This window comes from Neomonachus schauinslandi, chromosome 12 (genome assembly GCF_002201575.2).
Source record: "Neomonachus schauinslandi chromosome 12, ASM220157v2, whole genome shotgun sequence".
Taxonomy (NCBI): domain Eukaryota; kingdom Metazoa; phylum Chordata; class Mammalia; order Carnivora; family Phocidae; genus Neomonachus; species Neomonachus schauinslandi.
The window spans coordinates 71,449,950-71,469,414 of NC_058414.1; the positions used below are offsets into that span (position 1 = coordinate 71,449,950).

The 19,465-nt window shown below is 39.6% G+C and overlaps 1 protein-coding gene across 1 annotated transcript in view; it reads left to right on the forward strand.

The window, feature by feature from the left end:
* MDFIC (MyoD family inhibitor domain containing) overlaps positions 1–19,465 on the forward strand; it is an 88,667-nt gene that overhangs the window by 42,760 nt on the left and 26,442 nt on the right. Inside the window, exon 3 of the mRNA XM_021699310.2 lies at positions 10,749–11,024. Within this exon, the coding sequence (XP_021554985.1) occupies positions 10,749–11,024 (276 nt within the window). The remainder of the gene's footprint in view (positions 1–10,748; positions 11,025–19,465) is intronic.

A 19,465-nucleotide genomic window follows, 5' to 3' on the forward strand; every position in this document is an offset into this window, starting at 1 on the left:
GTCATAAGCCTTTATTTGCTAGGCTAGAGATTTTACTAGCAATTTAATTTCTTTAACATCTTTGTTCGTTGCTTATCAGTACCCTTTCTTGGGAGGTAGTGGGGGAAGACTTCATGTTCGGGTAACTGGCATCAAAAGTTGTGTTGCATAATGATCTTTGACTCTGGGCCCTTGACTTGCCACTTCTGTTTTGGAGCTCTGGACTCCCTCTGTCTCCACGTAGTAGCTTGCTGTCCCTAGCATTACTTCTGTGGGTGGTGAGGCTTGGCCCCAGCGGCTGCTCCTTCCCCAGACTGTATCCCTTGTGAACGAGTTCTGGGAACTACTTACTGATGGGCAGTGAGTGTGGGAGGTCCCTGACAGAGTCTGCAGTTTCAGGCTTCCCAGTTCTCGCTCTCCTCCCTCTTCCATCGTTTAGCACTTCATGTTTACCTAATCAGCACACTGAATTTTGACTGAACACGTAATCTGGCTGCTGAAATTCAGTTGCCATATCTGACAGTCTGAACTTCAGTGGTCTCAGCTCTCTGGCTGCTGGGGCCGCAGCTTAGGGCTGTATGCCTGTGAATTGCACAGAGGCAAGTGGAGGCCGAAACCCTGCCCTTGCTCTAATCACCGAGGCGTGTCTCAGGCAAGGAAGGCTTGTGAAACTGGTCTGTGCAGAGGGGAACACGTTTTTGGGTTTACACACTAGCAAGTTTATTTGTGTGTTGCTAGCTTTGTCTCTGTTGCTTGCAGAGAAGAACAGCTCTCTCTCTCTCTTTTTTTTTCCCCCCCAGTTGGCTTTTACCATGGCCAGTTAGAATGGGTTTGTTGTTTTCTTATAGCAGCTACGGAAAGCCATAAGAAGTCCAATATACCAATATATGAGTAGTTTTCTGCAGCGTACCCCAAAGCTCCAGCCTCAGTACGCACGTACTCCATGTTCCAAGAACTGATGGCACCTTATTTTAACCCCTTTGCCACCAGTTCATAGTGACTACTGATTTTGTACGGTAGAATGTATTGATCCTCATCCTCCCCGTTCTCGGCTTTACTTAGGTGATTGCACATTTTAACAGCCTACTCTTTTTTTATTTTTTATGTTCAGTTAGCCACTGTGTAGTACATCATTAGTTTCTGATATAGTGTTCAATGATTCATTAGTTGCCAATAACACCCAGTATTCATCACAACACGTGCCCTCCTTAATACCCATCACCCTGTTACACCATCCCCCACCCCCATCCCCTCTGAAACCCTCAGTTTGGTTCCCGGGGTCCATAGTCTCTCATGGTTCATCTCTCTCTCTGATTTCCCCCCCTTCCGTTTTCCCTCCCTTCCCCTATGGTCCCCCATGCTATTGCTTATGTTCCACATATGAGTGAAACCATATGATATTTGTCTTTCTCTGCTTGACTTACTTCACTTAGCATAATCCCCTCCACTTCCATCCATGTCGATGCAGATGGTGGGTATTCATCCTTTCTGATGGCTGAGTAATATTCCATTGTATATATGAACTGCATCTTCTTTATCCATTCATCCGTTGAAGGGCGTCTCGGCTCCTTCCACAGTTTGTCTATTGTGGACATGGTAACAGCCTACTCTCGATGCAGTTTTATATTTGATCAGAGTTCTTGGTTTCAAGATTTTTTTTTTTTTAACTTGTATCCTTGCTTGACTGGAGGGCCCTTATCCCATGGGGGGAGAGCTAAAGGCACCCCAAGGCAGGGATCGGTCTAGGGCCTATGTCAGAAAGCAGTTCTGCATCTATCCAAGTGTGTCGGTGTGTATCTTAGTTAAAACCTAAGGGTGCTGCGTGCTTTTAGTTGTTGCTATCTGATACTTGCTATTGTTCTGAGAATCCTGAGGAAACCTATTTGTTAAAATTTAACAGAGTAATAGTAGGATTTTTCAGGCTTCTGCTTGCCCGCCCACTAATTGGTTTTTTAAAAACCAAAAAAATGCCTTTTATAACTTAAAAAAAAAAAAGAAAAAGAAAACAGGTAAAATTTCAGTATGTAAAATAGATTTTTGGAAGATTGTGACTTTGTGCTATGTTTTTATTCATATGTTTTCTGTCATCCGAAAATACTGCTTAGCTTATTTATTTTCTATAAAATATAAGTGCATATGCATTTATTTAGATATGTATTATACAGTTATAAATAATCATAAGCAGAGGTCACTTTATCAGTTGAATCAAGTGATGGAAATACCTATTGAGTCCGAGAACAAGGGGATACCATAGCAAACGGAGATCCTATCTTCATGATGGGATTATATCAGAAGACAATATGATCTTTTAATATATAAATAAAGCTTGTAGATAATAATCCATAAGGAAGCCTGCTAACTTAAACTGAAAAATATTCTGTTCTCAAATGTAGGAGTGGTGGGCTCCTATTATCCATATAAGTTAACTAGAAACTGTGATGTGCATGAGCGGGCATAAAGTCAGGCTGAATTTGTCATTCATTTGGGAATAGAAACAAGCATTCAAGAAAAGCTACACTTGGAGGGAATATAATACAAATTTTTTGTTGTTCATTGGTTTACTGCTTGGGGCCTTTTAGAAAAATGTGCAAATCTTATTTTCCTTCATAATCCTTGTATTTTAGTATATTTACTATATTTTTCAATCAAGTTGTTATTTTTCTGAAAAATGAAAGATGATGTTTGTGATTTTTTTTTGCAACCTGTTTATTTCTAAAAAGGTTTTGCGTTGATTTATACGGAGGAACAGAAACCCCTAGTAACAGAATAAAAAATAAAAGCCAAATAGTAATCAGAAAGAAATGACAGGAAAATTTTGCAGGGAAGAGAAAGGAAAGAGAAAAACAGTGGTATGAAACTGGGAAGTGTTAAACTTGTCCATACCCATGAGGATCTGTCACTGTTTCTCATTTTACCAGTGAAGGTCCTAATGCCCAGGGGGATGAAGTAACTTTCTAAAGCTCACAGAACCGGGAAATACTTACTCTAGAATTCAAACCCTAGTGGATCTCGCTCAAAGCTGATGCCCTTCCCTCCATCTGCTGATCTGGTGTCTTTTGGAGGAAAACGTTAGCAATTGTGCACAAATTGCTCCCGATATAAAGGTGACCAACTTGTCCTGATTCACCTGGGACTGTCCTCGTTTTAAAACTAAAAGTTCTGCATCCCAGCACCTCCCTTAGTCCTGATCAGACGAGATGGTTGGTCACTCTACTAGATTTCCCACTAGCTGTGGTGACGATACAAATTGTCTTCGAACAGCAGAGTAATACTGGGGTCCTTTTCCTACAGAGCTGCATGATGCACGATTATCCCTCAGTAATAATCAGCTTCTGCATTGTAAAGCTTATCTGCTGTCTTCTAAGATTAACCACAGGCTGTGGATTTGGCAGTGGCCTTTCTACTGCTACCAATGTATTGTTGCTTTCTTTCTAGTGAAGTGTGCTATCTTTTGGGTCATGAGTGCTAGGGGCAGTTCACGTATAAGTATCTATAATGTGCATCGTTGTTCATAGGACTTGATAGAAGCTATCAGTGTTTTATAACAGTGAGTCCCAGTGTTACTCTGTGGGCTAAATAAAAGTTTATTTCTTATGGAAGAGTATAGGATGAGCATTCCAGGTCAGTGAGAGGCTCTCCTCCTCCCTGCTGCCCCTGCAGATTCCTTCTATTTGGTTTCTGCAGCATGCCTAAGATACTTCCCTCTGCTGTGGTCAAAGCTGGGTTGCTGGCAAGTGCGAGAAAGAAAGTATAGAGGACACACCCCAGGCTGAGGCCTAGGCCTGGAAGTGGCAGAAATAATTTCTGCTCTCATTCTTTCAGAGTGAACATGGGTACATGGCTGAACTTGAACCACCAGGAACACTGGGGAAACGGTTAGCCAAGAGCCAGGACAATGGGGAGCATGGATTTGGGGGAGAAGCTAGCAATCCTCCCTCTTTCAGGCTCTGCTGAAATATGTCTAAATACTTTCTTAATGTTCTTTACCAGATGAAGAAAATGATTGATTCTCCAAACAACTTCTCAAGTTTTTTTTTTTTTTAAAGATTTTATTTATTTATTTGAGACAGAGAGAATGAGAGAGACATAGAGCACATGAGAGGGGGGAGGGTCAGAGGCAGAAGCAGGCTCCCTGCCGAGCAGGGAGCCCGATGCGGGACTCGATCCCGGGACTCCAGGATCATGACCTGAGCCCAAGGCAGTCGCTTAACCGACTGAGCCACCCAGGTGCCCAACAACTTCTCAAGTTTTATCCTTTTGTTTAGGAAGAAGTATTTGTAACCCCTGCCACTGATTATGGATGAATTACTGTTAAAAAATTTCATCATAAGACAGTCTCCTCCATCCTGTGCATTCCAAGTCATGTAGGTAGACAGAATTTGATTGGGATTCTTAAAGTGATCAATGTTACCAAAAGGTCACAGTTTCAAAATAGATTTCACCATGTTAATATATACATTAAATAAAATGAAGATGTAATAGGTGATGAAAGAGTTCAGAGGCTCAAGAGAGAAATAAAAATTTTCGGATATGCCCTTGGAAGGGAACTGAGGAAACAGGTAGGAAACGCCAGGGGCTCCCAGACTGTGGAAGTGTTAGGGTACAGGGTCTCTCTAGGGTACACTCAGGAAGGCTTGCATCAAGCTGAGGAACAGAGTTGGCCATTAGCACATTTATTTTACTTGATTTTAGCCTAAATTTACATTAGAACAGATAAATACAGTTTTATCACAGTAGTGCATCTTGAAGTGATTTTTAAAGCTCTTGTATCTAGATGCATGTTATACATATTTATAATAAAACCCTGCGCTTTTCATATATATAATCTCTACCTATAGGTGCAAGTTCTAAGTATAATAAAACACTATTTTATTTATATATAATCTCTACCATTTGTGTGTGTGTGTGCATGTGTGCTCATGTGCGTGTTCGTCTCTGTCTCAGGGTGACCACAGGGTAGCATGGTACTGCGCACCCGGTAAAAGCTTTGTTAACTATCTCTGGGAAGAGTAAGTTCGGTTCATACCAAGTCATCCCCCGGCAGTATTCTATTTTGATAATTTTGTTACAATTTTAAATTCTAAGCATTTAAATTTTCTTTGTATATGTACCGCCACCATTTAGATTGGGTACATGGTAAGGAGAATTCTTTTGTAAATTTATTAAATTTTATTAAATTTGTGAAAGAGACCAGGGACTGGAGATGACTTGCACATGCTAACAGATTATAGGCTATAACAAAATGTCGCTTTATATTGCCACTCCAGCAGCTGCAGTTTCAAGTGTGGTTATTACTGGCTACAGTATCACCCAGTTTTTTTGTTTTTTGTTTTTTTTTAATTATCAAAAGAAGTTCATGCTATTGACTCATTACTTCCATATTTATTATTCTTACTGAAAATCACTAGATTTAATTCTCTTGGTTTCCTTCCTGATTGAAAACATTTGAACCCAGAAAGCACAGAATTTCTTAAGACATTTGTAACTATTCATCACGGATATGAAAATTACAATCATGCAGCATTGCGTGAGCAGTGATTTCCAAAAAAAAAAAAAAAAAATTCTTTACACATATGGTAAGCGGGTGACCAATGCTATCCAGTTTTGAAGATGCTGAATGTTCATATAACTGGTATTTGAAATTTTGATGTGTATTGCATTCGTTACTGAATATCAAGAATAAATTTTTTTTGCTTATAGAGAGTAAGTTTAAAATGGGGTCTTTTGTAGAAGCACCCATCCTGTTTAGAATGATATAACAGATGCTGAATGTTCACATATCAAACAAAATGCCAGCTTTCTGTAGAAAAAAGGTGTCAAAAAGTTTCTTTGTACCTTTAACGCATGTGATTATGTAGTACAAAATGCAGAGTTTGTAAAATTTCTTGAATATACAGGCAAAAAAATGAATAATTCAAAACAACTCATAAGTTCTCCATTCTATTGTCCCTTTATAACGCAGGCAGAAGATAGCGGTGCGCTCCCAATAGAGCTGAATTTGCACAAGTTACACCTCTGAAAATGCCAGATGGTCTATGGTCTACTTTTGAGAGCTGTCACATATGTAAAGATTTGAAAAAAGAAAGACAGCTGAATGAGAGCAGTGGATCATTAAAGGGAGAGTGAGGGTCCCTAGGCATCACTTGTGTTTTAAGAAGCATTGTGTCGTTCCCATATTAGTGTGCTTTTTTTTTTTTAAAGCCATACACAACTTTTATGCAGTAAGGAAAAGAAATCTGTTTAAAGCCAAGTAGTTGGGGTTTAATCAGTCAGATGTTTTTGTTCTTTATTTGAGAATAAAATCATGTTTCCGACTTGGTTTTACTTATAATTTTCCCATAAGATTCAAGTCACACCCATGAAAAATTATCAGTGACGTTAAAATAAATGTTAAGATAGCTAATCCATCTAGGGTTTATCTAGTATTAATTTGACTTACATACTGCGTGTATCTGACCAAACCATAAAACTAAGAAATTGTGTTAATGCTAAAAATCTGGCGTAAAGAGATAATACTCGGTTGTTACCTGACCATAATACAAACTATAGGAAAAATAATTAGGTGACAGTGAAACAAAAATGAATGTACTATCATTTTTCTGCCAACAGAAATAGATATCATTTTGAAGATTGAAATGTAGATAAATCATTAAGGATATGTTTGACTACCACTCCAGCCATACCCGGTAATTTGCAAATAGTCAATTTTGATAGTAGAAAAAGGTCAAATCTGTCAGTGTGAGAATTTGGTGGCAAGACGTAGTTGTCTTTTACCACCTTTATTTTTATTTGAGAATGTTTATGACATGGTAATTTTAAATTTAATATGGATTATGGACTATGACAGGACATTTTTGATTGACGAGAAGCTCCTTAGCATTGGTCAGTTGGACATTTCAATTTAACCAAGCTCTCAGATTGCTTGAAATATTCTTTTCAGAGAAAAAGTGGCCCAAAACATTCCATTTATTTGGCGAGATTACTGGTAAGTGCTCTGAAAAGAACACCAAATTAGGTTTAACTGTCTTCTTTGGCATCCCTTTAAATACATATGCATAACTATCTATGTTCAATAGCAGCCATTAGGATGTCATTCTAGTTGATACAAGAAGCTATGGGAGCAGCAGATTAATCTCTAGATCAAATGATTGCACACCCATAATAGATCTCCTCTTGCAGATGTCTTGTCCATTTTTGTTACAAGAAGGTCATATATAGCTGCTAAACAGAGAAGTAACCTTTTTTTTTTTTCCCATCAAGAGTTAAGGACAAAACCAAAATATTTTTGATATATTTTCACACCATTACTTTGTCGTATTCCCCAATATTTAATTTTTAGATAATCATTCTCCTTTATCACTGAAGACCCGAAAAACTGTACGAGGAGTTCATAGGTTAGTTTAATAAATCAGATATTAATGGTAACAGATTTGGTAGGAAAACATGCTTTTGTTAAGAAATGAATTCTTTTTTCTTGAAATATGCACAATCATGAGTAGAATGTTTTGATATGTTAAGATGTTTTTCTTCAAGAGACATAAGATATGTGAACAAGAATGGAAGTAAACAATGTGTGCTAAAGACCTACTAAAATGCAAACTGTCTTCTTTGTCAAAAATATATACCGTTTTGGCTAATCCCCAGATCACAGATAATCAGGCCCTTTTTAGACATTGTCAATACCATGTATAATTGTTAAGCTTTGCATGCAATCCTTTTTCTAAATTGAGTTCTTAGTATCCAGATTTAATTTACATTTTGTAACTGTTCATAATCATAAATGGAAAAGAAGACTAATTAAAACAGCAGTTTTTGATTTTGAAATTCCAGGAAATTATAAAATAGTAAAATTTTGGCAATGAGTGGTTTTTGTTTTTTCTGTTGTTTTTGCTGAAGTGCTATGATAGCTTTGCTTAGGGGCTACTCAATCAATGGAAATATTGATTTTAATAATCTCATTACTTAACCAGTGTAAACAAATAACAGCTGGGGGAAAGAGGAGTCAGGGCTCTTCAGCTGCAAAAACTAGAATCCATTTTGGCTAATTTAAATGGAAAAAAAATTTATTAATGCTGTAGTTTTGGAATAGTGGTGAGGTTTGGTGGGGTGGGGTGCAGAGCCAATGGCCCAGAAAGAATTCTTGAGACGTCTTCGGTGCAAAAAGGTGGTTTTATTAACGCACGGGGACAGGACCCATGGGCAGAAAAGAGCTGCTGTACCAGGGTTGTGAGGGGTGGCTGATTACATACTTGGGAGTTGGGGGTAAGGGAAAAGGGAAGTTTTCAAAAGAACTTCATATGCTGAAGAGGACGTAAGATACTGGAGGCCTTGCCATTGTCAAGGCTTTTTTTCCCTCTAGTAAGGCATTAATAGTAAGACAGTTGGGAGCTTCCCGGAGGAATGTGACACATATCCCAGAGTTGGGGTGGGGTGGGGGAGGGATGTGCAGGGTGTCAGCTTGTGCTTTGTCCTCAGCTAGCCTTCTGCTCCCTCATTAGCACACGGACCCTCCCAGGAGTTACACAGCCGAGATCATGCCCATCCATTCAGTGGGGCTTCTCTGTTGAAAACCCCACTGCTGCGCCATCAGCCCATGGTCTGCTAGGGAGTGGATATCAGACACTGCGTCCCACTGCCAAGACCAGTAAACGTCTTCTGTACTGTTTGTGCTGAGAGTTACCTCCCTGGTGTGGCTGTGGTCTTGCTTTGGCCACTGCTGTATGTAAGTCATCCTTGTGCTTGGTAGGACTTAGGTCACAAACCTGCCCCTTAGCTGCAGAGGAGTCAAGGAATGGGATAGAGGAATTGACCAAAACTCTGTGCGGGTGTTCAGAAATGCCAGACAGCACAAATGATGAGTAGTCGTCCTGCTTTTTTTTTATGATTTGTTCTCCAAAGAATCTAATTTGTCCCTCCTTAGTATCATGGTATTAAGTCTCATATTTTTTTTTAAAGATTTTATTTATTTATTTGAGAGAGAGCACACGTGCAAGAGAGCAGGAGCAGGGGGAGGGACAGAAGGAGAAGCAGACTCCCCAATGAGCAGGGAGCCCCAGGGGACTGATCTCAGGACTCTGGGATCATGACCTGAGCTGAAACCAAGAGACAGATGCTTAACCGACTGCGCCACCAGGTGCCCCTCTTATATTTGTTTTCAATCTGAAATGTTTTGCTTTTCACATATAGGCATTTAATGCATCTGTAATTTAGCTCTATAAGGTATATATGCACTTAGATGTGCAAACACATACATATTTGGAGCTCTCTCTATCTTTCCCCTGGTTATTTGTGCCTGGACCCACAACACATGGCTTTAGTTCCTGGAGTTTCTTGATAGGACTATATATTTAGTAAGTCAAGTGCTGCAACCCTTTTTTACTTCCTTAAAATTGCTTTAGTGATTCTTGTTTGCTTTTCCTTATAAATTTTTGGATCAGTTTCTCAAGTTCTGTGTAAAAGCCTGTCGGAAATTTTATGGGAATTACACTAAGTAAATAAATTGGGGAGGATTAATATTCACTCTACATTTAGTAGGGTTTCTTTTATGTCCTTCAGTACTGTTCTGTGATTTTTTTGCCATAAAATCTCTGCCCATTTTTTTCCTAGCTTAATTCTTAGATACTTATGGGAGGTTTTGGGGGCTTTTTTTCCTTTATTTTTCTTTATTTTTTTGATCTTGTAAAGAGTTTATTTTTTCTTGTATATTTGCTGTTTGGTTACTGTTGGCATAGACGAAGTTTGTTGATTTTAATATGGTTGATCTTGTATATATCTTGTTAAATTCTTAGTGTTTCAGGGTTTGTAGTCTCATAAATTTCCCCTAGAACATTCCAATTAGGTATGCATCTCAAAAAAATTTTTTTTTCAGACCTATTATTTGTTTTTCATGTTATATTCCTTTTGCCAGTACCTCCAGTGTCATGTCAAATAAGAGGGGTGAAGTTGGGCCACTTTTTCTTGGTCCTGACCTAAATGGGAGCATTTCTAAAGTGCTGACATTTAATTTCGGCAGATGTGTTTTATCAGATTAAGGAAGCTCTCTTCGATTCTCAACCAACTTATTCCCAATAAATGGCTTATTTTTATATCAAATTAAAAAATAAATATGGAAAAAGTTTTCTCCAGGACTTAAAAGGAAATTGAAGGGGTGCCTGACTGGCTCAGTCGGAAAAACATGTGACTCTTGATCTCAGGGTCATGAGTTGGAGCCCCACATTAGGTGTAGAGATTACTTAAATAGATAAAACTGTTTAAAAAAATTAAAATGAAATTGAAAACAACTATATTTTGTATTTCTTTCTATATTGTCCAGTTTTGATACTTGGATTCATTGTTTTTTTTCCTTTTATCTCAAAAGATAATTAAACATTTTATCCTGTTATCTGGGGATGTTGAGATAATACCATGTTTCTAGCACCCAAAAGAGGGACTTGGTACATAGAAAAACAAACACTTGCTGTTGAATGAGTATGGAATAACTTTTTCAGATTTCCAATTTAAATTTTCTTAAAAAACAAAGCAGTCTTTCCCACTGTTTTCATATGCCTTGTATAAGGTCACTTTTGATGACCCTGTCCCACTTCCCTTTTTTACTAATTATGTTTTCTCTGTGTCCGTGTTTATTAATATTTTCCTTTTTTTTTTTCTCTCCATTTTGTAGAACCATGGGTAAAGCCCAGGGGGGGAAAAAAAAAGTCTGTTCCTGAATATATTTTGATGATTTTCAAATATTTCTTTTTTTAACTGGATCAACTTTTCCTGTTGTTTAGCTCAACCCCAGCGCTTGCCTCAGCTTCCAACGTGCTCACAGGAACCAAGTGAGGAAGAAACCAGCAAGATAAAGAACGGCCACACAAGTCTGAGCAATGGAAATGGAATTCACCACGGGGCCAAACATGTATCTGCAGATAATCGAAGACTTTCAGCACCTGTTTCTCACAAAATGCATAGAAAAATTCAGTCCAGCTTGTCTGTAAACAGCGATATCAGTAAGAAGAGTAAAGTAAATGCTGTCTTTTCGCAAAAGACAGGCTCTTCACCTGAAGGTAAGTTGGAGATATATGCTTATTTTATTTGACCAGATGTAAAATCATAGTCACCAATAACTACTTGATCAAGCAAACATGAATGAAGAATCTTGCTTATCTTTGAGACAAACAGGAGTTTTGGTAAAATACAACCTCTCCAAAGGGAAACACAGGCTAGGAAAGGAAGTGCTGGCAGCTGACATCCTGCTTTAGATTATTGCTTTCTAGAGTGAGGAGTCATTACTTTAAATAGAACCGATATACTTACTGTTTTTAATACCATGTTTAAAAATATGGATGCAACATGCTGGTGGTGGATGCATGTATTTTCTCTATCCCTGGTTCATTATGTTATTCTGTGGTTCAGAGAGAAGATTGCCTGCTTGTATGTTTGTCTTGCAAATGAGTTCTTAAATATGCAACACTAAAATGAGAAAAAGATTTGGCGATTGTCATATTCTTGCCAGAGAGTGGGCCAGGTGATCTCTGTTGCTTCACTGGCTCGCATCTTCCAGCCAGCTGTGCTGCCACTCCCACCCCTCATCCCCACCTCCCCCTCGCCTCCCCGCCCCCCGCTCACTGTGCTCTGGCCTTTAGCTTCTCCCATGGAGGTACAGGGGTATTCTCTGACCTCTCAGGAGCTAGTTACTATGTCTTCAGTTCGGCTTCATCCTGCCCTTGGCCAGGTCAAAGTCAGGTTAAATACTATGAACCTGAGAAAGGTTTTCTTTATTATAACACAAACTCATCTAATGACAACGGGTTTATAACCCACAGACTCCTTTTATAAAAATAGCTTGCCATATTATATATATTTTTTATTTTTTATTCTATTTTACTTTTTTTTAAAGATTTTATTTATTTGACAGAGAAACACAGTGAGAGAGGGAACACAAGCATGGGGAGTAGGAGAGGGAGAAGCAGGCTTCCCACGGAGCAGGGAGCCCGATGCGGGGCTCGATCCCAGGACCCTGGGATCAGGACCTGAGCCGAAAGCAGATGCTTAACGACTGTGCCACCCAGGCGCTCCTATATATTTTTTTAAAAAAGAATAGTCTCCCTATCATGTGTAAGGTCCCAGATGTCTGCCAGCCCATCCATGTTCCTCTGTTCTTCCTCTTTGCTCTCTTTTAGCAGTTCTTGGGATCCAAAAACTCAAATCTATTTTCTAAATATAGGTGTAGATAGATCTTTCCACCTGCTAGTTCAGGTATATCTGATTTTTTTTCTTGTTCCCCTTACCTTTCAATTTTAATTACCATAAAATCTTAAATAAGGCAAATTCTGTCAATGCTTCTGTGAAGTTGGCCATGCTTATTCATAGAGATAAATTGAGTTGTAAATAGGAAATTGTATCGAGAGTTACCAGTAATGAGTGGGAGAAAGGATATTGTATTTTGGCTACAGGTGTCTCAAACTCAACTGAGGTAAAGTGTTAGGTTGATCAAATGATATGATAATAAATGGTCTGCATAGTTCTAGGTCAGTGACACTACTTTCCAAACTAATTAGATTGAAAGGGACATGATTGACACTTTAAAATGAGTTTGACATGTAAGCTGTATGGTCATCTCTGAAGCAGAGGTAGGCTGTTAACTAAACTGGCTCTCCAAGGAGTTGGGAAGGCAATGCAATTTTCTTTAGAGTATCTTTGCTTCTAGGTGATTGGGTGAAATAATTGAAATCTACTTGTTTTATACATTTGAATTTACTTATTACAGCCTTAACCTCTTATTTGCCATTTAATATTTACTTATTTTAAAGAATGGTCTCTCAATCCAACTGGAAAGGTGCATATCAGCCCAACTTGAAATATCTTATGGAATTTTTAGAAAAATTTTCATTATTTTCTTATTTTTAATACCATGTCTGAAATTATTTCTGGTGGAAGAATGCAGCTTCCTTTTTTTTTGCCTAAAAAATCTTAAAAAGATTTTTATTTATTTATTGGAGGGAGGGAGAGAGTGTGAGTGGGGGGAGGGGGGAGAGGGTGTGTCTTAAGCAGGCTCCATGCCCAGCATGGAGCCTGACACGGGGCTCAATCCCAGGACCCCGAGACCATGACCTGAGCTGAAATCAAGAGTCAGCCGCTTAACCGACAGAGCCACCCAGGCGCCCCAGGAATGCAGCTTCCTAAGTAACCTACAAAGGAAGAGGAAAATCAGTAGTGTTGAAAGAGTTCTAGTCTCCCCCTCTGTCTCCGTCTCATTCAGTCCTGTGAGTGTGCGACGGGGATAAGGATTAAGGACAATCCTGCTCTTTATCACAAAATCTTTCCCAGATTGGGCTGGGGGTATGAGTCATATGAAACACAAACGAAGAGATCTAAATATATTGTAGAGTGCCCTATCCAGAACTTGGCTGTGAGGCTATAAAACTTAGCCGATTGTATGTTCCTGGTGTTGTGATTGCTCAAATCCACATGAAAATTTCCTTGTCCCAGTTCATATAGTCTCCAAATTAGGTATCCTCATGCTTTTTGATGCTATTTAAAGTTGAGCCCTGAGTTTCAGTTTTGAAGTTAGGTTTCTTCTCTGAATGGTGCTGTAGCTAAACAAAAAGGGACAGACGGGGCAGATAGCAAGTGGAAGAACCAACGTTGTGAGCGTGGCCAGCAAGCTCGCTGGGCGACCTGGGTTTCTCTGGGTCTGCTTTCTCTATAAAACTGTTTGGAGGAGAAATCTTCCAAGTTAGCTTGTGTTCCCGGATTCTGTGATACTGTCCTCACAGCAAAACCGCTCCGTTGCACGGCATGTTTCTTGCTCGACAGAATATGGGATTCCAGGCTGAGCAGAACTGTAATACTTGCTGAGTGGGACAGGGCAAGGGCAGGGATGAATTTGATGCACAGGGATGGCGTCTGGATTTCAGGAGGTCTGTAGGTCACAACAGTAGGTCTTGGACAGCCTTGATTTAGGACATGAATAAAAATGGATAAAAATTCTTCAAAAAATAAGGAGGAGCTTAATAGTTTTCTCGGTTTTGTTTTTTTTGTTTTTCATTTTCTTCAGTCTTTATTGTCTACGTCTGTTCCTCTCACAGTAAAATGAGCAAATGAATAGCAAAGTCATATTCACCCTAAACCTCAAATCAGCTAACCACAGTTTGACAGTGTGTGTTTTTTCTGGACAACCGGCGCTTGTGGTTGTTTTTGTGTTGCACATAAATAAGAATGTCAAGTAGAGGGGCATTTTTCTGGCTCAGATGATGGAATTAAATATTTAACTATTTCATTTTGCTTAAGAGAAGTAGGGGCCTCTTTGCTGACCAAGTTTGGAAAAACCCTAAGATGGGGGCCCCGTGCTTACACAGAGCTAAAGACTGACCCCACCCCTTAATTGAGTCCGTGTGTTGGCAAGATCTTTTAAGCTCTAACTGTGGTTTGGGTACGGCCTGAATGCTCTTTTTTAAGCTATGTTGATTCGTGAGTTAGTTCATTCTGTGTTCCTGCTGCACTCACATGATCTCATTGTAAACGAGGAAACTGAGGCACAGACAGGTCAGGTGAACCCGCTGACATCAGTTGGTATGTGGTAGAAATGAGATTCAACCCCAGACATTCTGGCTCCACAGTCTATGCTCGTAAGCCCTGATATTTTGCCTTACTAGAGTTCCCTAAGGTAAAGGTAATCACTGGTCATTCCAACACTGCATCCTAGTGTTGACTGGGTTACCTGTGAAGGTTAGGCAGGGATCTTCGTATACATTTGCCTTCTAGAAGCCTTTTCTACTAAAACTTTCAAAAGAATTTGCACACTTTTGCCCTATTCTTGTTTTCCTTTCCTACCAGACTGTAAATTCCTGAAGAGGCTGGACTCAGATGAGTCCGTTTTGTTTAATTTAGTGTGGTGCCCAGAACAGTCGCTTCATAGTTTCCTGCCAGTTAATAAGTGATGGTGTTTTATTTCACACACCTTTATCCTACTCTTCCTTCAAACTAGCACTGGAAAATAAAATCTGTACTCATATTCATTAAAAAATGTTATTTTAAAAATTTCCTTTTATGCAATACCCATGTTGGAAAATATTGTACCTTTTATTTAAAGGTTATTAAATAGGTAGATTTCGACTTGTTTTGTATAATTAAATATTTTCATACATACTTTAATTTTCTGATTGCATCACCCAGGTGGAGAGTTTTAAGCCTAAATGTTTAAGATTCTTGACCTTTGAAATAATTATAGTATAATTTAGTATCATATAATATTCAAATTGCCAAGGGTTTTCATTAGACGCGAAACACTTTTCTTATCGTAGGAACTGTAAATCCTAACATTTCAGGTGTGCCAGTTACAGCTCTATATTTGTGTAAAAATTTTCAGCAAAGATGTTTTTAAAACAGACTTTGTACCTTGGGTTAATGTGCCATCCTTTGTACATCTCCAGCTCCAGAAGCTCATTGAGCATAAATGTTGAATCAGACAGTCTAGAGCCTTGTGGATAGCGCAGTACCTAGAATCTTTTTTTTTTTTTAAGATTTTATTTATTAGAGAGCACAAGCAAGGGGAAGGTTACAGAGGGAGAAGCAGACTCCCAACTGAGCAGGGAGCCCAATGCGGGGCTGGATCCCAGGACCCCAGGATCATGACCTGAGCTGAAGGCAGACGCTTAACTAACTGAGCCACCCAGGCGCCCTGGATCCGTCTCATTTTTAATCACACAGATGCTGTGTGGCCTAGTGATTAGAGCACAGACGCTGGAACCAGTCTGCTTGGGTTCAAATGTTGACTTCACCACTGTCCTGTGATGCGTCCTTGGGTAGGCTTTATGCCTCAGTGTCTTAAATGTGAAACGGGGATGTTATTCGTACCTACTTAATAGGATTGTTGTAAAGAGGAGTTGCTATGGAATTCCTTGGAGTTAGAACAGCAGTCTGGCCCAGATGAAGTATTTGATAATGATGACAACGACAATAGTGATACTTAACCCCTGCGAGTTCCCTAAGAATGTTAACTTCCTCGAGAAAGCAGTACCTGGATGGAGACTCAGTAGCTAGTGAGGGTAGGGGGACACATTCAAGGCTGAAGGGGTGTTATGAATTACTGTGTTTTGTTCAGAGAACCCTCAGTATTTCACTGTTGTCAAAGCTGAATTAGGAGCACTAAGACTGGAAATGTGACAAAGGGCAAATCCACAGCACCCCTCGGATGTTCTGTTCCTCTGAACCTTTAAGAAGGACACCATTTTATATCCAGTGTGCATTTCTTAAAAAAAAAAAAAAAAAAAATTCTTTTCCTAATGCAGAAATTCCATGCTTGCAATTTTTTAAAACCAGATGCCTTCTTACCTGTTCAGTATGGCTACCCAGTAAGCACCCACCCACAGACTGCCTTTACTTTCCTTTTGTATGTTAGAAATAACTGTCGCCGTATGTGACATGATGAATTACTTTAGACTTGTGGAGCTGGGATGCTACCAAGCTCTAGGAAACCTTTGGATGGACCTAAGCCCAGTCTTCAAATTTTACTGGTTCTCTCTGCTTCCCTTTCTTCTATTTTGTTGGCTTCCTACCTTTTTAGACTCTGCCTCCTCCCCTTTTCCGGTGTATTTCTCCTTGTATTATTCGTAATGTAGTAGTTTTTCACTGTATACAGGAGAGGGACAGGGCATGGCAGTGTCAGTAGGAGCAGAGGCGTGCCTGGGAGAGTCTGGGTGGGGGCACACAGCCTTCAGAGGGGATTTAGCATAACCGAGCATGACAGTGTGAAAAGCTCAGGAGGTGGTCAGACAGGTCCTGCCCCCCCCCCCCTTCCTTGACTTCCCCTACCCTCCTCACCATCTGCAAGCCTTGATTTCACTCGGTGTGTTTGAAAGTATGCCTTTACTACAGTGATTTCTAGTTCAATTAGTTGGGAAAATGAATAGAAATCAAGTGGCACAGCTAAATGCCCTTGCTGCTTCTCTCCCCTCAGCCTGGAATGTTCTCATAATTTTCTTTGCCTTTTTGACCTGTGCACATTTTTTTCAGAACTCAACTTGGGCATCATCTACTGATGCCCAGTTTTGAGCTAACTGGCCCTCTTCCGTGTCCCCGTAGCACCTTCCACGTACACAGTGATACTGAAGTTTATCTGTCTTCCTGCACTAAAACCTAATCTTACCGAAGGCAAAGCCTTTGTCTTACTCTTCTCATTTCCAGCAAAGCCCGGAGTCTGGCTTGTAATAAATATTCAGTCAATGCTGAAGCAAGTAAGGAGTATAAACCTGAGAACACAGGTACTTGTTCTTTAACATTCCACAGACATTGTGGTTGAAACCTCAGACTGGCCGAAATCCTCAAGGGAGAGAATGTGGAGCCATAGGAGTGCAAAGATCTGAGGTCAGAGAGAGGCGAAAAGAAACTCCACTGAGGCAGGACTGGAACTCAGAACTTTTGCCTCTCACCTCCATCGTTTCCTCCTCATTCCTTGAGGTTTTCAGTCAACACCATGTTCCCAACTCCTAAAACCAGAAAAAAAAAAGGTAAAATTCAAATTGAATTGTTCATTCTCAATTACATATTATAAAATCTTACATTCATTTTCCCCCATAAAAACGTCAGTTTTGCCTGTAATTATAGAAATACAAGTATTCTAGTGGACGAATAATAGGATTTTATGATATGACCATAGTGTCATAATCTGAGCTTCCAGAAACAAACTTTCTGTGGCTTTGGCAAGCTATGTCGCCGCATTCCTCAAAATAGTTAATTTGCTTGGATGATGTTTTGTTTGGTGCTGTTTTCTCAGGCACAGTGCCTTCCATTCCAATGTCAAAATGATCGTGTGGGAGAAAGGTTTAGGATTCTGCTTTCCGAGGCAGTATTTGCCAGTCCAGTGGAAAACAGGCTTTTAGTAATTTTTACTGCTCAACTAACAAACTAAATGGAACAACAGTAACACAGGGAGATGGGTGTGTGAGGAAAGAAAGCCTGACCAAAGTTGACGGTGTCAAAGTATAAATCATTCCGCACATATAAATCATTTTTACTCACTTGAGATATTTAGTCAGCTGTTTTTTAAAATTATCTATCCAAAGTATTTATAAATGGTAAGTGTGTCTTTAGGACCAAATGCAAATATTTAAACACACTTCCTTTAGAGTTTAGGAAAATAGGTTAACTCTATACTTTATGTGCTGGAGTAAATTATTCTCATACCCATCAGTCTGATGAGGAGCACAGAAAAGATTTTATAAGGTCCTGAAATACATACAGTTTAACATTTGAAACACCTCAGATGGTTTCTTTAAAAGAGCTGAAGGCTTTGCAGGCCAAGTGAAAGAAGAGAGAAGCCATCAGCTAGGTAATGGATTTCACCTCCTTTACCTTGGGCTTTTGTAGACAAGTGGCTTAGACCACTGCTCGAACAATTTAAATTAACTTAGCATTCACTCAGGAGGTGGGTGGGGAGGAAATAAAACAATGGAGATACAGATAGATTGGCCAGGAAGCTCTGGGGTGTGGGGTGGCAGAGTGAAGAGACTATTTAGAAACCCAGCTTCAAAATAATAGGCTAAATGGAAAAACTGAATAAATCTCACAACCCTATTAATACACCATCGTTTTAATTTTTGCATTCGTAGTGAAAAGTTTCGGTGGTGTTTTAATATGTGAGACAGCACTAAGTAGCTACAGCAGCCAGGCTGCTCTAGGATGAAACTTTATTTTCAGCCCCGTGACTTGTGCTGAATGTGAGCAATGTTATGCTAAATCCCCTCTGAAGGCTGTGTGCCCCCACCCAGAACCTGAGATTTTCTTCAGGGTTTCAGGATTAAGTGCTGGGTCCCAGCCCAGGGTTAAAAGTGAATAGAACTGAACTGCAGTCAGACATCCATCCTGATTGGGACTGTCATTAATTTTCTAGTTCAATTAGTTGGGAAAATGAACAGAAATTAGGAAATCATGAATAGCTCAGTGTAGTTTGAGGAGGATCAGGAGTTGTTTTAGACCTTGTCGCTTTCAAATGATGATATACAATCCAAGAGCATTTGGAAATACAGACTTGGAGCTTGGGAGGAGTTAGAACCAGGTATGCTAATTTATATTCTCGTAGAGAGAATATTTGAAACTGTGAATTTGGATGAGTTTTCTCAAGAGATTTAAGAGAAACAATCAGATGGCTGAAAACTAAGTGACTCAGGGATCACTGGAGGCCCGCCAGCTTGGTGGGTTGGGAATGGGAGTTCAGCTTGCGTGCTTAGGAGACAATCCCATGGAAAGTTCAGACTTTTCTCCACAGGTGATGTCCAATAGAGTAAGTCAGAGTGAGGCCAAGACCCTGATAAGATAACCTACGGGAGAGGTCAGAGGCAAAAAGAGGAGGACGATTATCTTGCTGAGGGAAAAAAAAAAAATTGGAAAGGGTAGTGTCATGGAAAGAATGTTTTAGGAAAAGGACTGCACCGGATAATTGACGGGTTCAGCAGGATGAATACTGAAATAATTCTGTTGGATTTCATTGTGGATATCATTTGGTGAC